Source organism: Coloeus monedula (assembly GCF_965178545.1).
Source record: "Coloeus monedula genome assembly, chromosome: 5".
Classification (NCBI taxonomy): Eukaryota; Metazoa; Chordata; class Aves; order Passeriformes; family Corvidae; genus Coloeus; species Coloeus monedula.
Window position 1 is genome coordinate 65,997,396 of NC_138785.1, and position 18,275 is coordinate 66,015,670.

The window sequence follows — 18,275 nt, forward strand, 5'->3', positions numbered from 1 at the left end:
TTAAAAGCGTATCTGCCCAAACTTGCCTGAAATAAAAGTTAAACAATGAATTGTGTTATTTTCATAGATGTTAAATCAAATGCCAAAGATGGTATTTGAAATGTCAACATTAACAAGACACACCAAGAAAAGTTAAGTTAGAAAGCTTTATACTTGTATTTCCATTGGATAAGACAGATGCTTCAATCCTAGAGCCATTTAACAGCAAGACAGGGATGAAAACACACTTAGTGCCTCTTCCTCAGGCGAAGAAAGGGATAGAAAAGACTAAGATTCTAATCTGGAGATGTTATTTCAACACCAACTTGAAGTTTTACAGTGCATGTAATTCAAGATGAGCTAGATCAGCAAAAACGTTGTATTTAAATGGTCTGACTTAACCTGGCTCACAGCTCTGTGGGCATCTGGTGTATGGTCAAACCCAGCCCTCAGGGATACATTTTGTTAGGAGCCCATACACTGCAGCCTGGCTGAAAGAACTCCAAAACGTAAATAGTGAGGTAAAACAATCAGGTTGCACTTGATCAAAATCTACCCATGACATTTGCAGCTTGGAGGATATTAAAACAGCACCCGGGGTAAGGACTGCTCTGCCATACCTGGATGTGTACACCATGGGAAAGATCAGAAACAAAATTAAGGCAGAATTACAGCTGCAATAGAGGAGTAGAAGATTTGGCTTACTCAGAAGATAACATTCTATACAAACTATATAAACTTTTTCATGTTCCTACTTCCAACTTTTTAACAAATGTACAAGTTACAAATCTTTTCATCTCTTCAAACAGTTATGCAAAACTTATGGTATAATTATGTATGATTCTACAGGCAATCAAAGCTTTTTGTCTTGTAACTGGGGTGGAGCCATGCCAATTCCCAAATGATGGCTGCCATACTCTTACAGCTGCACTGCCTAAAAACTGGGAAAACAAGCCCAATACCTACACAGGACAGGAGAGGCAGTGAGGAAAGCAGAAAAGTTGTAGTAAATGAAAAAGTTCTAGTCTACTAAGTGGAATGCTTCATTGCTCGGAAATTCATCTTTAGGGATAATATTTCCAGAATTAAATGGGTATTCTTCTCTGAGTGACAAAAAGATGAAGACTTTATTACTCAAACAAGTCTCCGGCTCTGAAGACAAAGCCACTTACCACAGCACAGTTCTGTCCCTTGGCTCCACGGCTACACTAAAAGGTGACACAGAGCCTGATCAGTTGCCACCAACGCCGACAAGGAAAAACAAGATGTAAAAGTTATTTTGACTAAGGACAAAACCAGCACGTGCTTTCAACAGTAAGCTACTACTTCAAACCTTATGCCAGAGTTTCCAGAGAACAGCCAAGTGCTGCAAAGTTAATCAAAACAAGATGTCTCTGAGCCATTGAGTACTGCAAGAGATCCTCCAGTGTTCAGCAGCAGGACCACCCAGAAGTTTCTTTTAAGATGCAAGCCCAACAGCTGGGAAACCAAGCTTCGGCAAGTTAAACCATTTCTTCTCCTGTGTAACATTATCTCTCCCCAGGACTGCTGTGGATAAATACACTCTCATTCACAAATACAGCTGTACACTTAAATTTTGCCTTTTCTGATCTCATCTAGAATCCCAGAGAAGTTTTGGCAAGCATGACTATTAGATACAATTAAAAGCTCAACTGTGATAGTTCTTGGTTAATTGCAAACAGCAGTGTGATTGTGCAGCATAGCTACATTTGCAGAGAGTTAAAGTATTCTTGCATATCTTAATAATACTCAGTTATTTGATAGCTGCTGAAAAGAAGAGATACTGGGGAAAAACTCTAGTAAGAATGCATCAAGCCTTTTTTTTTAAATAACCAGAGAAAAAAATCACTTACAGTAATAGTTGCATTTTATTTTCTCTTTTAGTTTCAATGTGCAGTATTTTCAGCATTTTTTTTTTTAACTTAAACATACATCTAAAATTATATGCTTTCCTTTTCCCTTGAGTACAATTGCTTTCAGGTTGGGGCTCCAAGCTTTTGCTCATCATTGCCCTCAAACTATACCCCACCACAGGGTGCGTTACCTTATCCTTGTCAAGTTTATCCAACTTGATGGTGTGTATACACGGACTGATGGGAATGATAAGCTCACACAAAATGCACATGACAAAAAGCAGCGCATGCTTCACAAATGCTCTGCAGCATTTATACCCAGTTACCTGAATACAGCTAAAAACTTGATATACAGCAGAAGCTCTCCTGGGTATGACTGTGGGATTCTCAAGATTTTTAAATGGATACTTAGGTAGCATGCACAAAGAGTTCACCCAAAATCTCAGTATTAGGTAAAATTAACATAATTAATTTCCCCAAAATTTTGCTACATTGCTTACTCTAGTTTTTACAGCAGCTTGTTTTCACTTTAAAATACTTAAACTACCTAAAAACTAGCGAAGTATTTTGCCCTCTTGTAACCTTCATCAAATGTATCCTTATAATCAAAATTGTTTTAGAAGAGCAAAGCACATACCATTGTCACTCAGTTGATTTCTCCTTTAGTATAAAGTTTAGTTGGGATTGTACATGGAAAAAGTCTGATTAATGGAAGGAATGTACTCAGTTCCCCATCTTCTCCCACCCCTTTCAACCGCCGGGTAAGATCCTGAATGACTGAATTTAATTAAACTGCTTATTGCTATTATTTATTGCTCATTATACCCTAAAATTTCTTTTATTTAGGAAGCATAAATGCTCAGCCCTGACAGCTCCACAAAATCTTAAGACAAACCAGGTCTGCTGCTCTTGGAGAACTGTCTTTGCAGTGTTTTTGACACAACCTCATCTGCTATATAGTTAACAGCCATTGAAAAAGAAGAATGGCAAGACAGAACGCTCGTAAGGCAAATCTACCCAATATCAACAAATAACTTTTAACCCGAAAAGTTCCACTTGTGCCCCCCTTCATTGGACCTAAATCTGTTCACTCATTACTCAGTGCTTTCGGAATGCTGCTGGTGGTTAAGAAACAAGCAATGTCTTGGTGCTAAGAAGGCATTCCTACTGAAGCAAAAGTAACACACAATCATTTACTAGATGCTTTAGGCAAGAAATGACATCTGAGTATATACACTTTAGAGAAGTTTAAAATAAACTCACATTCAATTTCAACTGGAAAACAACATAAATAGTAAATAAAATACTTTAAATCCTGCAAATAAGAACCGGTTACAGTAAGTTGTAGTTTGCAATTCCTCACTCTTGCACTCAGTGCAAGGGAGGGGGCATGCGCTGAAATGAAACACAAAGTAAACTTTATTTAATGGGCCAGTGGGTAGCTGGTCCAAAAGCTATTTATAGCAAGTTGGCTGGCATACAGTATTCTTAGGGGAGGGCCACGTTATAGATTTAGTAAAGTAGGTTCTTTGACAACTGAATTGTAAATGAAGTTTTAAACATTAATCTGTCTCAAGTATGCTCTCAGTCATGCCATATCTCACATCTTGTAAGGCTGTAAAGAAGCCACTTTCACTGCATGTCACTTTTCACTGTATGTCTTAAGACCAAACACATTTCTACCCTGCTCTCAATGAAAAAATGAACAGGCTAATTGTCAGAATTAGCTTTCTGTTTACAGCAAGTCAAAAACACTCTGTGAAATAAAATCTTGCATCGAGTCAATCTCAAAGGACAAGCAGTATTTTTATTTCCTTTTAATCCAGTACCAGCATCCCTTAGTGGCATTGTTCTGCTGTTACTGCCCCTATGGCACACCTCATGGCTTGTGTCACCAAAAGCAGACAGGAGTGATTTTGAGTATGATTTCACTCCAAAAGAAATGAGGGTGTGCAAAGAATGTCTAGGAAGAAGACAGGAAAGTGTGCTGCAGTGAAATGTCAGAACTGAAGCACTACTGGAGTGTGTTCCCACACTAGGAAGACCCTTAAGCTACAATCCCTTCAGGTCACAGAGAATTTCCTAAGAGGAGGTGCCCTTCTTTAGACACTTAGGACATGTTACAGGAGGTATATATACTACAACAAATCTCCAAGAGAGGTTAAAACAGATGAAGTTATTACTACCAGTGAATCTGTGTGAGGTTAGAACTGAGTGAATCAGCTCTAGAGCTTGTCTTGAAACAGGTAATGCAAGTATTTGCTCTAAGGCTGGCAAGAGGCATTTGAGGAATGGGAGTCTATCACATCTAATGTTTTTCACCCAGCTGTGCTGACTGCTAAAGTCAGTGTATTTCTTCACTGGCTGGAAAGATTCTATAGAAAGTCTCAAGCTGGTTTGGAAAGTTTTATGAAGGGTCTAGCTCCTCTGATCCCAAGGTAAAGTAACCAGCTGGACTGTGTTAATCATGAGGAGCTTAAAATTATGAAGAATTTAACAGTTTCATAACACAACATATACAGTTATATGGTGAGAATTTGACTAATCTGATGCTTAAAAAATATATTAAAATCTATTTTAAATTCTGGAAAATACCTTACAAAAATATCTTCACTTAAACTATATATTATACAAAAACTGACTGGTATGTGGGTTTACAGTACAAAATGATTATTGGTGATTACAAAAGGGAAGAGTGATCTATACTACCCCTTAATGAAACACAGGGCATTATATCTCACTGCCTGGAATTAGACTTTTGTCAGATAATTTCCAATATAACTCAAAAACTTTCAAACAGTATCTATTTTATTAAACCTTTTTCTGAAATCCTGTTCAGTTTCTTTTAAAAATCACCACAGTGGTGTGGCCCAAGGAAGAAGAGTAACCCAGCTAAGGACAGAAATAATTGCTCTAGATAAGAAGACCTGTAGAGAGCTAAATACAGCAACATCTACAGTTGTTTCTACTGCCCATACTATCAATTTCCTCTACCAGTTTCTAAAAGGAAGTGACACCAGCGGACAATTCCTTTATAATCAATTTACGGGCAGAAGCAACAATTTTTGGTCTAGATTGGAATTAGTTTAAATACATGGGTTTAATAAATACAAATATACACATCTGTATACATTAAATGTTGTCACGTGTATAATTTCAACATATACATTATATACAGAAATACATACAGTACATGCTCCTCCTGACAACACTATCTCATTTTTCCAAGTGTCACCAAAAGGTGTGATAAGAAAATGAAGGGAGGTTAAATGTAGGATCTGACTGAGAACCAAGGTATCATTTCTCTATAATGCAAGACTTACAACAAATACAACTAAAGACAAATGCTGTGCTAGATTTCCTCATGTAAAGCTTAGGAATCAATGGTATTCCCTGGGTGGTGAGTAAAAGCTAAATCTGGCCCTGTGTAGTGTCCTGAAATTCATGGAAATTTGTGTTGTGCCTGTGTCTAAAGCTTTATGGATACAACAGGTAATAAAAGAGGTTGTGTAATCTAACACTTGAGCCAGTCCCAAAGTAGACCACAGCAGCCTTCTGATTCTTTACTGCTACCATAAATTTGTTTACATTGGAGTGGTCCAGATGACTCCATGGTCTCAGTTAGGAAAGATCAAATGGTTGTTGACAACTGGGGAGCTTGCACCATTTTGTCTCTTAAAATGCTGTGCAGCAAATAAGAGCAGTTTCTTAAGTATCTAAAGTTTGATCCAGAGTAACTAGTCCTCTTTTTTACCATTATGTCTCAAAATAAAGGAATTCAAAAGAAGCTACAGTAAAGTGGAACACAAGAATGCCTCCTTAGTACAGTTTCTCAAGACAAATTAATCAACATATTCCAGTTTTAAAGCACTTTAAGAAAAAGTGAGATGCAAAACAAGATGTAATCTGTACATTAAGATGGATTTCCAAAAGGAACATGAATTCAAGCACAAGCAGAAAAAATGAGGACAATACAGATGTCAAGACATTCAGTAGCATGGCTTTTGTTCATCTCCAATTACAGCACAGCTCATGCACCACACATCTTACAATTTTACATACTGTACATAATATAGAAATATTTAAGTTAAAATTTCTTTCACTGATATACTGTACTCAAATTTGAAATCCTGAGAAGAAAAAAGATAAATGTGTGGTTACGTATGTGCACTATATCTCTGGTATCACCAACACATACACCACTGGATATCAGAAAGTCCAGAGAGAGAAATTACATGCTGGAAGTGTAAATCATAAAAGCCATTTTCTCTTTTCTTTGTTTGGGAGAGACATTAGGAAAGAAATTCTATTCTGTAGTACACAACGGTATATACAGGTACATAAAACTATGAAGTTGGCTAATGACTGCAGGTTGTAGTAACAGTCTGTCAATGTCTTACTGGCTGCACCACAGTGGCTTCAGCTGCACACTGGGAAGAAGAGGAATACCAGCTACCTTGCATGTGGTACTAGCCCGTATTTTACAGCTAGGATGTGTGGCTCACGTCAGTCCCCAACACCACTTGAAAAACACTGACATACTTCTTTCCACTTAGAGGTGCCTGGTGTCAACAACAACTACACTTGACTTCTCAGGTGATTTCCAGTGCTGCAGAGCACTTGTCCATGCGTGCTGGAAGGAAAACTGACAGGTCCATATTTATCACAAATGCAACCCCAGGTATTTTCTTGATCTTGCATTCCCCATAATTCATATTCCAACATTAGTCATGCAGTTCCACTACACATCAGGATGTTCAACATGCTGTGACCTTGTGGACATTTTGCAAACAAGTCAGTAGGCGATGGTATGGGGTTCCTGGAGATGCTACCACCTCAAACACCGACTGGAAGGCCCTCCGATCCAATTCTTCATCAATCTGGTGTCGGTAGAAGTCTATGGCCACCAAACAGAAGATGTTAACATCCACTTGCTCTGATTTTCCCATTCTACTGATAATATGTGGAAGACTGAAATGTAAGTTAAGGTCATAAAATGACAGACATTGCTCTTCTTTTGGTTTAGCAGTTTCAAACACTGGTCTCCATTAAAACAGTTTAGTCTTGAGTTTACCAACAACATTCAAGTGCAAAATACTGTCATCTAGCAATTAACTGCTACTACATAAATCCTATTTCTTCATTAACATCACATAATTTCTTATCATCGGAAATTAATTTCAAGCTAGCAGTAGTTTTCTTTATCCATTGGAGCAAACAATGCAATCAGCAACTGCTGAGAGCCAAAGAGCACTGCTGCAATTGAGTCATTAGGACATTTCAAACATGACAAACGGCCACATTTTTGTCTGATCACAAAATGCAACAGTTATTTTTCTGTTTGTTTGATGGGTTTGTTTGTTTTTAAATAAACCCAGCACTAATACCACCTACATATATGTATCTTTTGCCTGTTCCAATTTATTTGGCTGATGGCATTCCACTGCCAAAGCTCAGTATTACTGCAGTGCATAGACAGGGTGATAACTGCAAAATACAGTTTGTATGTAGAGGATAATTCTCTTGATTTTGTGTTTGTTGGCTTTTTTCATTTTTTTCAATGTATTTTAGCTTGCAGAAGGAATAGAGAGCAAAGCTTTTAAAGGTCACAGCAGTGCTATCTTGGTGAAGCTTTTAAAAAGTCCTTCAAAGTAAGGACTTTCCCAATCATCTTGCATAGTCAAAAGGAACTGATCTTAAAGCAGTAGTTTTAGATAACTTTGTTGTCATAATCTGTTTAGAAGTTCTCTTTTTTCCCCTACAAACCTGAGGTACCAACAGCACAAAGCAATATATACCATCACTATCTGCAGTAAAACTGCCTTTGTGCTGTGTTACACTTGTACCCTTATCCTTCAAGGCTTTACACTATAATTACCCAGAAATGGCACACATTCAATCTTTTTAGGATACATTGCTGAAATCCACTGACTGGTGGAAGCACTGACAAAAAAACAGGAAAGACTCCACATTGCCATTGCCACAGGTGTTCTTTGTGTGAAATTGGAGAGAGAGAGCATCACCCAGTCACGGACCATTGAGGACTGTCCAGTGCTATGCAGTGTCTGGAATACCTGCAAAATATTGTACACAGGAATAAAGACAGGGTGGATGGATGTGGGAAGAAGTTCTGTTTCTCTTGTAAAGGTTCTCTCCAGCTACAAAGCTCTGAGGGTCACAAATTGGATTCCTGGAGACAACTCTGAGTCTAATGAATTAATGAACTGGACTCATGACATATGTGCCAAACTGAACTAATCATACAGAAATATAAGACTTGTCTGGTGTCCCTGTTTTTATAGCTCAAATGCGCTGTGCACATACTGTCTCCAGTGATGCACAAGTCCAGCAGGTGCTGAAGAGCCAAAAACCCAGAAGCCCAGCTGAGTCCACAGAGGCTTGACTGTTGGGTTCATAAGGTGATGGCTTCCTCAAACCTAGAATCTGAGCACCAGGATCACAACTACTAATTTTCTCTATTTTCTCGTTATCAGTGACTGAACTGTCCTTCTGTGAGCTTTGGCTTCCAGGTGACATGGCAATTCTAGTCCTCAATGCTGCCTGGAAGCCAAAACTCAGAGCATCACAGCTCAATCACTGTGACTCGTTTGTTGGATATAATTGACAAACCCCTCAGCTGAGCTGTCAATTATTTAGAAATCTTCTGAAGCATTTAAGAAAAATAAATGTATCAATACTACCTTATAAACTACTGTTGCCATGAATTGTGGGTATGGCTGCTGATTGGACAGAAATTCCCCAATGACTTTGTTCATTACATCTTGTGGGGGGAAGAAATCATCAAGGAACTGTGGAAGAATCCGAGCCACTACTCGAGCTTCAAAAGGAAATCCCTTCCTGATCCTGCAAATAATAAAAAAGAAGATATTTTATGAGTGAATTCAAATACCTATCTAGTTATTTCCCTATTTAATTGTCAATGGAAAGAATATTTTCCTTTCATCTCTGAATAGGTACCTTTCCAACACTGATGAATCCAAATCTTCATGAGTAACATACTACCCAAAGAGGTCTATCAAGGCTGTCAGAAGCTGTTACAGGTGTGTCTTTACCCCACACTCTCCCCTGTTCTTTTTTAAATAGTCACATTTTTTGAAGGTTTGGAATTGCATCAGAGATGAGACTTACCAACAGGAATGCTGAAAACATTACACAAGAACAAAAAAGGACAGGGAGATCACTCCTCCTAGTTATCAGAGCAAGGACCATTTATAAGCAGAACACTGATTCCCATTCATTATGTCTTTGCATTAGAATGACCAATGTAACAAAGAAGAAAAGTAAGTTGCATTGCTGTGCAAAGAGGGGAAAAGATACTCCAACCTACAGACAATTTTGTTTAAATCATACTGATTGGAAAGTGTTTCTAATAAAGGCTGCATCTGTTGATTTGTCAAGATCAAGTTACCATGTGATTCTTCCCTGCAAAAGTTATTTTTTGCTTTTACTAGTCACATTTGTTTTGCTAACTCTTCAGAGTGATATATTCTAAAGCACTCAAGCACTGACTGCTCTAGTTCTGTTCTCACCAAGTGCAGAAGTGAAACCCTCCTCCAGTGTTATGGAAAAACCACAGAACACTTTAAAAAATGTAAACCATTACCCACAAACTACTATGCAAAATCTAACATGCTATACTCACTTAAGACAGCTTGAGATTGTCAGATCAAAACAGGGCTTTTGAAATGTTTCCATTAATGAGTTCCATGTGAATACAGAAGTTTTCCTGTATCCTTCCACTGCAACTACTTAACAGGCTCAGAAAGAGCAATTCTTGTGGGGGGGGGGGGAGGGGAAAAGAAAGTTTTAAACTCTTAGGGTGGTTTGAAAGATTATTTCCTGTAAACTGGATTTATATCCTTGATTATGTAGAAGACATCCTGAAAAGCACTTAAGAGTTTGACCTGAAGGGAGCTGGAAATACATTTATGAAGTATTATGGTTTGTGCAGCACACAGTCTCAGTTAGGACATGTCTGGTTTTCATTTACATTCCTGTACATTTGTGCTGCCTTCAGCAATTCCATCAGTGTTACTGTGTATACCAGAAGCGTAACTTTTAAGCAAGAGTAAGTAGAGAGTACAGTTAATCATTAATTAACTGTAAGAACTGTCAAATAGAGAAGTGACCACACAGTGACAAACAGAATCATTTCCCTCCCAGAACCCCACTTACACATTTTGTCCTCTTACCTATCAAAAAGGACAGATACTCGTTCCATAGCTACAATCACAGATTCACTGTCAGGAGCACCAGGATTTGCATCTGTTATACGGCTGGGACTGATTTTTTCCTTTCCTAAACCAAAATAATATTACAAGTTAACTGGGGATATTAAAATACACTTCTCTTACTCTTGGTAACAAAAATAAGTTAAGAAAATTAGCACTGTTCTTCAGCCAGTCTCCCAGCACATCAGAAGTATAAAAAAATGAATACCTGTGTACATGCAAGTCAGCATTAATCCAAGGGCTGCCATTGCTCTGTGAGGGCTCTGCACATTCACCCTGTCAACACTCAGTTTAACCAGCGACTCACTGTCCAGCCTAGAAAGCTGCTCTGAAAGGAGGAGTCGTTCCAATCCTCTCAGGATACAGTGATAAATAATGGATGGTGTTGATTCATCACTTCCAGACACCATGACTCCACACATCTGAAATACAGCAAAAAACGAACTGCCTGGTTTTGAGGTGTATTTAGGTCATCTTCTAGCATCATACCCCAATAGTATGCAACAGCATGAGGTATCAACAAAAACTGATTAAACTAAACCCAAAAGCAAAGCCACACCTCAGTAATCAAGTTAAGTGTTAAAGACAGCAATGTGGTGATCTCAGGTTACATGACCACCGCTAACTGGAGGCATCACAACATACCTGTATAATTCCTGCAGAGAATTCAGGCCCTACATCAAGTGGGTAATTCTCGATCAAATAGAAAGCAGCTGCACACATTACCAAGATGTGCTGTTGGTTATGGATATTCACACAACTGTAAATGAGCAAAAACACTAGTGGTCACCTCAAAGTTGTCTAGGTCACAAATAGAGACACTATAAACAATTCCTTGAAACACAAAGTATTTTTGCACATGAAACGTAAGCCCTTTTTAAAATCACAGAAAGTATCTCCGAGATGCCATAAGAGAACACTGATTACCACGAAAATGACAGAGAAATGATGTTTAAGTAACACAGTTTACCAAAGACACAAAAGCCTGTACTATCAGTTTTCTCACCCTCAAATATGATTTCACTCTGTAAATTAAACCTAAAATTGGATGATATTTTCCATGAAAATGCCAAAACCTGCTTGATACAACAGCCTGCTCTAAAATGTACTGGCAACCACCAACAACAGAGAGCCCTTTTGTTCACACATGAACATGCAACAGTTTGGAGCGAGGGGGAAAGCGGGAAGAGTCTTACTGTGCTAGTCCTCTCAAATTGGAGAGCAGATACTCGCTGATAATTGGAATGAGTTGCTTTGCTGTCTCGTCGAGCAAGTCACACTCAAGGATATAAAGAATTCCATGCAGAGCTCCAATCCGACTTGGCATATGGGTGCTTCTTAGGGTTGATTCCAGCAGTCGACTTACTGGTTCAGCCACAGCTTTATCCTAATACATTCAACAAGAGTATTCATTAGAAGTCAACACTGGTTTAAAAGTCCTGTCATTTGGAAATACTTGGAACAAATTAAAGAATAGAAAATAGGGAACAAACCAGAGCCTAGCTTAAACTACGTTGAATCAAATGTCACAAGACTAATACAATCAGGTAAGAGATGAGTTGCAGATTAACTAGTAAATTGATGCTACTTTTATTTGTACAAAGTTATGTCACGATTTAAAATGAAAAAAACCCAAACAAGATAAGGATTAGTTCAGTAAGTAGTACGTGCTATTAAGAATATAGGACTTGAATGATTGAAATTTTCTGGCCTTCCAGCTAAGCACAAAGGATGCTTCCATCTGAAACAAACTGGTACCAGATAACTATACTCTGCCATCTACTATCTGTCTACTCAACTCATAGCACATTGTTCCATTTATATGTTCTCTGAGACCACTGGTACTCAGACCTACACGTCTTTCCCCTCCACCAATCCAATGATCTGGATGACGAAATCAAGTGCACTCTCAGGCAGGAATGTTGATCTGCTGGAGGGCAGGAAGGCTCCACAGAGGGATCTGGACAGGCTGGATCAGTGGGCCAAGGCCAATGGTCTGAGGTTCAACAAGGCCAAGTGCCAGGTCCTGCCCCTGGGTCACAACAATCCCTGCAGTGCTACAGGCTGGGGCAGAGTGGCTGGAAAGGGCACGGTGGAAAAGGACCTGGGGGTGCTGGTTGAGAGTGGCTGAACATGAACCAGGTGTGCCCAACAAGGCCAAGGGCACCTGGCCTGGATCAGCAATAGTGTGTCCAGCAGGACCAGGGCAGTGACTGTCACCCTGTACTTCACAGAATCATTAAGGCTGGAAAAGACATCCAAGATCATCGAGTCCAACCTTTGACTGAGCAACACCATCAACTAAACCACAGCATTAAGTGCCATGTCCAGTTGTTTCTTGAACACCTCCACCAATGGTGACTCCACCACTTCCCTGGGCAGCCTGTTCCAATGCTTAACCAACCTTTCAGTGAAGAAATTTTTCCTAATAGCTAACCTAAACCTCCCCTGGCACACTGAAGCCATTTCCTCTTGTCCTGTCACTTTTCACCTAGGAGAAGAGACCGACCCCCACTCTGCTATAATCTTTCAAGAAGTTGTAGAGATTGATAAGGTTCCCCCTGAGCCTCCTTAGGCTCCAGCCTTAGGGAAATGGTGTAGTTAGGTCAATGGTTGGGCTCAATTATTTTAAGGGTCTTTTCCAACCTAAATGATTCCACAATTGTATGTTTAGTATTCACAGGTGAAGCTGGTATCAGATACTTCACTCTTTGTTATCAAATAACACAACTTACTGGAATATGCAGAATCTATTCTGAATTTTAGTTTTGGAAAGTCTTTTCCTTACTATTTAAGTAATTAGAAGAAATTACTTGTTTTACCTTGTCCCTTTACTCATTAAGTATCTAAGATACAGGCCAGTTAGATAGTGTCTGCTCTCTAGCTGCTCTTTTTAAGTGGATTTTCTACATAACTGAGCACAGAACAGCAAGCAACTCTTGATGGAAACACCTTCTTGTTTTTTAAGTCCCACCAAGCTGTTATATTCAGCTGTCTGCTTGTGAGAAGGTGTTACTAGCTCACTGAGTGGGAAATGGCAGCCCAGTCAGAATAAGCTGATCTCTAAAACTGTTTCTGTATATTTGCCATCACCTTCCCAGCCTTCCCTTGTGCAGTTGCTGCTGAAACAGCTACTGGAAGCCTCACCCTAAAAGCCTTTCAAAATTTCTTTTACCACTGTTACCTATATAGCTTTATATTAGTCTCAGAGTTTCTAGAAGTGTTAACTCCTTCCAAAGTTATTTGTTTTTTTTTTTTTCCTAAATATTTAGGAAAATTTTCCTAAAAATTTAGGGAAAAAAATTCCACTCTGCAGTGTTCACTGGAAAGTACTCTGGTCTACACATTTCAAGACAGAATGATGCAGTGGAGGGAAGAGTGAGGGAAAGACAAGGGATACCTGACTATCTGGGGCTATATATTTATCACATGCACTGTCCCAGCCTCCCATGAGATTACAGCCATTCACCAGTAATACAAATCTAGCAAAAGATGTTCCACAATTCCTCCTATCTGTCCTGAAATGTAACAAATGAGGAGTCCAGGGGCAAAGGCAACACTGAACTGAATAAGACAAACCAAAAAGCACATTAAATTATGCTCAAATCTTGAAAACTATCAACCAAAACAACCTTTCTGTTTAAATACAGGGCAACTGGAGATAATGTTTGCAAACTCTGAAAGCCCAGAATACATATCCTATTACTTCTTACAGCCATGCAGATCAGTTAAAGGATATTCTTAGAGATAAACCACCCTCACCAAGTACACCAGGTTTTGCAACAGAAGCTGAGTTAACCTAGACACTCATGAAATTTGCAATAAACTTTCTGAGAATTTCTTACCATTCCAAGAACAGCAGCAGCTTTACAAGTAGCTGGTATCAAATACTGGACAAGAATCTCATCTTCTGAAGGATGCACCTTTCGCAACTCTGTCAGTGTTGTGTACATCATCTCAAACTGATTCCTTTCTGTAAATAAGTCTGACACTGCCAGAAGCTGTACGGAAATTAAAATTGAATATAAAAAAATCCCATTAACAGACAGCCAAACATTGACTCTCCCTTCTGTTATAATTGTGAGCAAAAGATTCCTCAATTGATCTATTAAATGTGTAAACATTTACTCAAGGGTCTGAAATAACTATTAACTATTGTTGTCCGGAATTAATTCCACCATTCATCTCGGATAATAATGACTTCCAAGAGATCCTTTTTACCAAAAACTGACAAAATCAAAGCCACTATAGTAAGTAACTCTGGGACATGAATAAACATTGTTATTTACCATGTATTAAAACATCCCAAAACACACAACACATATCTCTTGCAAGGATAGTTTCATTTTAAGTTTCTTATGATAGTGAATAATGGCTGTCAAGACACATTCCACACCTTTTTTCTTTCGTTTTGCTTCTACACTTAATAATCAATTCTCTAATATATTATTGTTCCATCTTCATTTTCTTACAAAGGAATAGGATAAGCAAATCTTGCTTTAGCACGCAGTCAAGTAAAATATCAACTATCATTAAGTAACAATGAAGTATTTGTAATGTAGCAGCAGAATACACAATCCAGATGCTTATATAGCTTCAAACAGTATAATGCTGTAGTTGCTCAAGTTATATCTGTGTACTGCCCACAGAATAGCACTAAAAAGAAAATTCTGTGTGTTCCATATATTAAAAGATGCTTTACAAAGGCTGCTTAGCTCTGAACACTTGATAACATATACTCAATTAGGATTCTGAATAATAATTCAGACTTACTGAGCGCACCACTTCACTGATCAAAATGACTGGTGTTCTCTTGCTAGGGTTGGATGGCAATATCCACTGACTGTACAGTTCAAGCAAGAACTGAGAACAAGAATGGATATCTACACCAGCCCGGTGCTTCCTGCAAGGAACAATAAACAAGTGTTAAAATGGCTATTCCTAAGCGCTGCTAAAATGCTTGACTTGAAATAATAGTTATTTACCAGCATCCAACTTATAAACCCAGCTTATTGAACTCAACATGAAGAAATAACCTTATCTATGACTCAGAAGAGAGAAAAGACATAAAAATAAAGATACCTGGTGTTTATAGGAGAGGTTGGTGGTGAGGAAAGAGCAGGTACGTCATTCTCATCTTCCTCATCCTCACCCCACTCTTCTTCTCTCAGTGGAGTGATATTATTTCCTAACCATATTGAGTGTATAGAGACCTTGAACACACACACAGAAGAGAAAAACAAATAGCAAAGAAGTGCATTTAACACCCCACAGTCTAAAGAAATCTTGGAAGCCAAATATATTTTCCATTTAAATGACAGGCAACACACAGTCTTCTGGCTGAGGAGACACCCAGTTATGACCTACCCTCCAGAACTCAGAGCTTTTAGTTTCTATTTGATGTCATGCAATGCTTCTTAATTGATTTTTCAGAAATGGAAGAAATGTAATAAAAATCAAGTTTAAAGTTGAGCTTTCAACAAACCTGTCCCAGTTTGTAATCCATATCTCCTATTTCTCGTTCAGTATTGATCTGCAGTAAGAGTTTTTCATGGCTGATAAGAGCACCTGTAACGAAACACAAGACGAATTTTTAGAAAGTGCCTAACAAAGCACACGTGAAAATGGCTTCACTTCCTGCAAACTGGATTTCAAATTTTCCGAGAGTATTTTTTTCACTTTTTAAATGTAGAAGTTCACTCTCCCCTTCCCCACAAACAAGCACTTACCTGTAGTAGCAGGAGAAAGTGATGGAACAGGGTCCCAAGCTTGGTATAAGTGATGAGTAGCAATATTATCTCTCTTAGACACCATTGCCTGGATTTCCTGTTCAACAATTCCCCTGATAACACTTAGCTTCCTCCCAAACCTGAAAGCCCAAGAGAAATCAATTTTAGCAGATCTTTCCTTTGATAGTTTCATGCAAGTCTGTCTGGCTTACTCTGCAATGTTGTGTATCTATGCTTATTTTCATTTTCAGGGAAATGAAAATGCTGAAAAATACATTCTGCATACTGTTTATTAGATTTTATTAAGATGTTACCTTTTTCAGATAATCTTTTAACTCAGCAGGTTCACAATGCTAAGTCCACGTAACTTCCATGTAAACAGACCCACCCATGTATACTCTTGCTTAGAAAATACAATCCATTCATATTTTTGCTACAGCTAGATTAAGCAACTGTCATTATGTATTAACCACAAGTTTTATGTACTTGAAAACAAGTAAAAAGAAGTACCTTGTGTCCAGAGCTTTTAAAGCTTTGTTGCGGGGCTGCTGTTCCAAACAGCTAACTGCTGGATTGCCTGCAACAGGTATGGTCATTGCACTCAGCACCAGGGAGGTTATGGCTTGCACTGCAAGAACATTAATTTGGGTCCTCTCTGTATCTTCCTGTAAAATGAACTCACTGTAATTTGAATTGTTAAAAAAAAAAAAAAAATCCCAAAAGCTCTGAATATCAGTTTGTCATGTTTCACTAAATTATCATTAATAAGCCTGATAGCTACTCTTCTTCCCATCCAGAAATATATGTGACATAAACAAGGCACACAAAGCACTGACTGCAATTAATTTCTAGTCAAGAATCTTAAAAAAAAACCCAAAAACCTGTGTTGAGTGATGTTCTAATAAAGAGCTGAAACAGCTTCATGATTTTTTTTCCATACTATTTACATGCTTACAGAGGCTCTAAGCCAGAATATGGATGTGTCTGAACTCACCAGGATATAAAAAAAGGAAATACAAAATATAAAAAATTCCTTAGCGTTACTTCTTTTCTGCTTTACAATTTTATTAATAGAAACACTTTTCTTGATTTAAGTAAAATTTCATTTAAAAAATACAATGAATGACATTACCTCTTGCTGGTTCTCCTCTTGGTCCATTACAATGGGCTGAGTTACGAGCACACCAAGCAAAGTAGCCCAAGTCTCTTCAAACTGAGTACGACTGATCCATCCTATGGAAACACTCAGAGATAGCCATTTATGTCTTAATACAAAGTTAAACAAGGCACGGCATTAAAAAAAAGTACATTGTTTCCATAGACTTAGTTTCATACCGTTCCTATTCATTTTGGCATTTTTTGTAAGGGAAGAAGCTCCCCAGGGAAGTCGTCACAGCACCAAGCCTGACAGATTTTAGTAAGTGTTTGGACAATACTCTCAGGCCCATGGTGTGACTCTTGGGGATGGTCCTGTGCAGGGCCAGGAGTTTGGACTTGATGACCTTTGTGGGTCCCTTACAAGTCAGCATATTCTGTGATTCTGTGATCTACTGGGTGTGGATGGGTATGGCAGAGAACAACACCACAGCTTGTCTCCTCCAGCTCCGAGAAGGCGGAGAGAACTGGAAACACTGTGCTAAGACAGTCATAAAACGGTTTGGGTTGGAAGGGTCCTTTCAAGATCTTCTAGTCCAACCCAAACATCTGATGCCTGAGCTGAAGGTAGGTAACAGGTATCTTATCACAGGACTTTATACTGTAATAGAAAAAAAAAAGAGGGGGGGAAGCAAAATATTCTCAAACATGCTGTCAAGCGTATGCTCCACAAAACAAGTGGTCATTCTGCAAGAGCACACTGAAATCCCCGTGAGCTGGAATAATATTTGGCTTTATTTCTACCATTTATTCTCTTCATTGAACAAAATGTAAGAATTACTGCAGCACAATTACTAACCTGCTCTGAAATACTATGTCTTCCACATAATCAACAAAAGTAAGCAAACAGTTTCAGATACAGTTATTCAGTAATTTCAAAACATGGGTAAATGCCCAATAAGAGCCAAGTATATTAATTTAATTTTGTACATACCAAGTGTATTAATGCGATAGATGAACTCCTTAAAGATTTCCTTTTCTTGAAGAAATTCTACTGGGATTTCAGGAAAAACTGTGCCAAAGTCACCCAAAGGCTTTGGTGACCAGCCTAATTTCCAGACCTAAAGAAGTAAAATGGAAGTTTAATTATCTGCACCAGATATAGTACTTGCATTACAGCTCTAAATATACAGGCACCATTCAAAGGCAACAAGACACCAGTAAATAAAGTAGTTCTCCAGACAGAAAAACACTCGAAGATGGAACATCTAACACAACTTATAACAATGTATACCATATTTCTAATTTTAGGGCTTTTTCCATCATACTTCCCACTGTAAATTAAT

At 38.4% G+C, this 18,275-nt stretch overlaps 1 protein-coding gene across 3 annotated transcripts in view; it reads right to left on the minus strand.

The window, feature by feature from the left end:
* Positions 1-3,724: 3,724 nt before the first annotated feature.
* The window catches only part of HTT (huntingtin), a 76,833-nt gene continuing 62,282 nt past the window's right edge, over positions 3,725-18,275 (minus strand). For all 3 annotated transcript variants that reach the window (XM_082282067.1, XM_082282066.1, XM_082282068.1), the window contains 15 exons: positions 17,924-18,050; positions 16,967-17,067; positions 16,345-16,499; positions 15,835-15,974; positions 15,591-15,673; positions 15,188-15,318; positions 14,879-15,008; positions 13,951-14,106; positions 11,302-11,492; positions 10,751-10,865; positions 10,314-10,527; positions 10,067-10,172; positions 8,555-8,717; positions 7,767-7,927; positions 3,725-6,824 (listed from right to left, as the gene is read on the minus strand). In XM_082282067.1, coding sequence (XP_082138193.1) covers positions 6,611-6,824; positions 7,767-7,927; positions 8,555-8,717; positions 10,067-10,172; positions 10,314-10,527; positions 10,751-10,865; positions 11,302-11,492; positions 13,951-14,106; positions 14,879-15,008; positions 15,188-15,318; positions 15,591-15,673; positions 15,835-15,974; positions 16,345-16,499; positions 16,967-17,067; positions 17,924-18,050 — 2,187 coding nt within the window. In that variant the 3' untranslated portion in view covers positions 3,725-6,610. The remainder of the gene's footprint in view (positions 6,825-7,766; positions 7,928-8,554; positions 8,718-10,066; positions 10,173-10,313; positions 10,528-10,750; positions 10,866-11,301; positions 11,493-13,950; positions 14,107-14,878; positions 15,009-15,187; positions 15,319-15,590; positions 15,674-15,834; positions 15,975-16,344; positions 16,500-16,966; positions 17,068-17,923; positions 18,051-18,275) is intronic.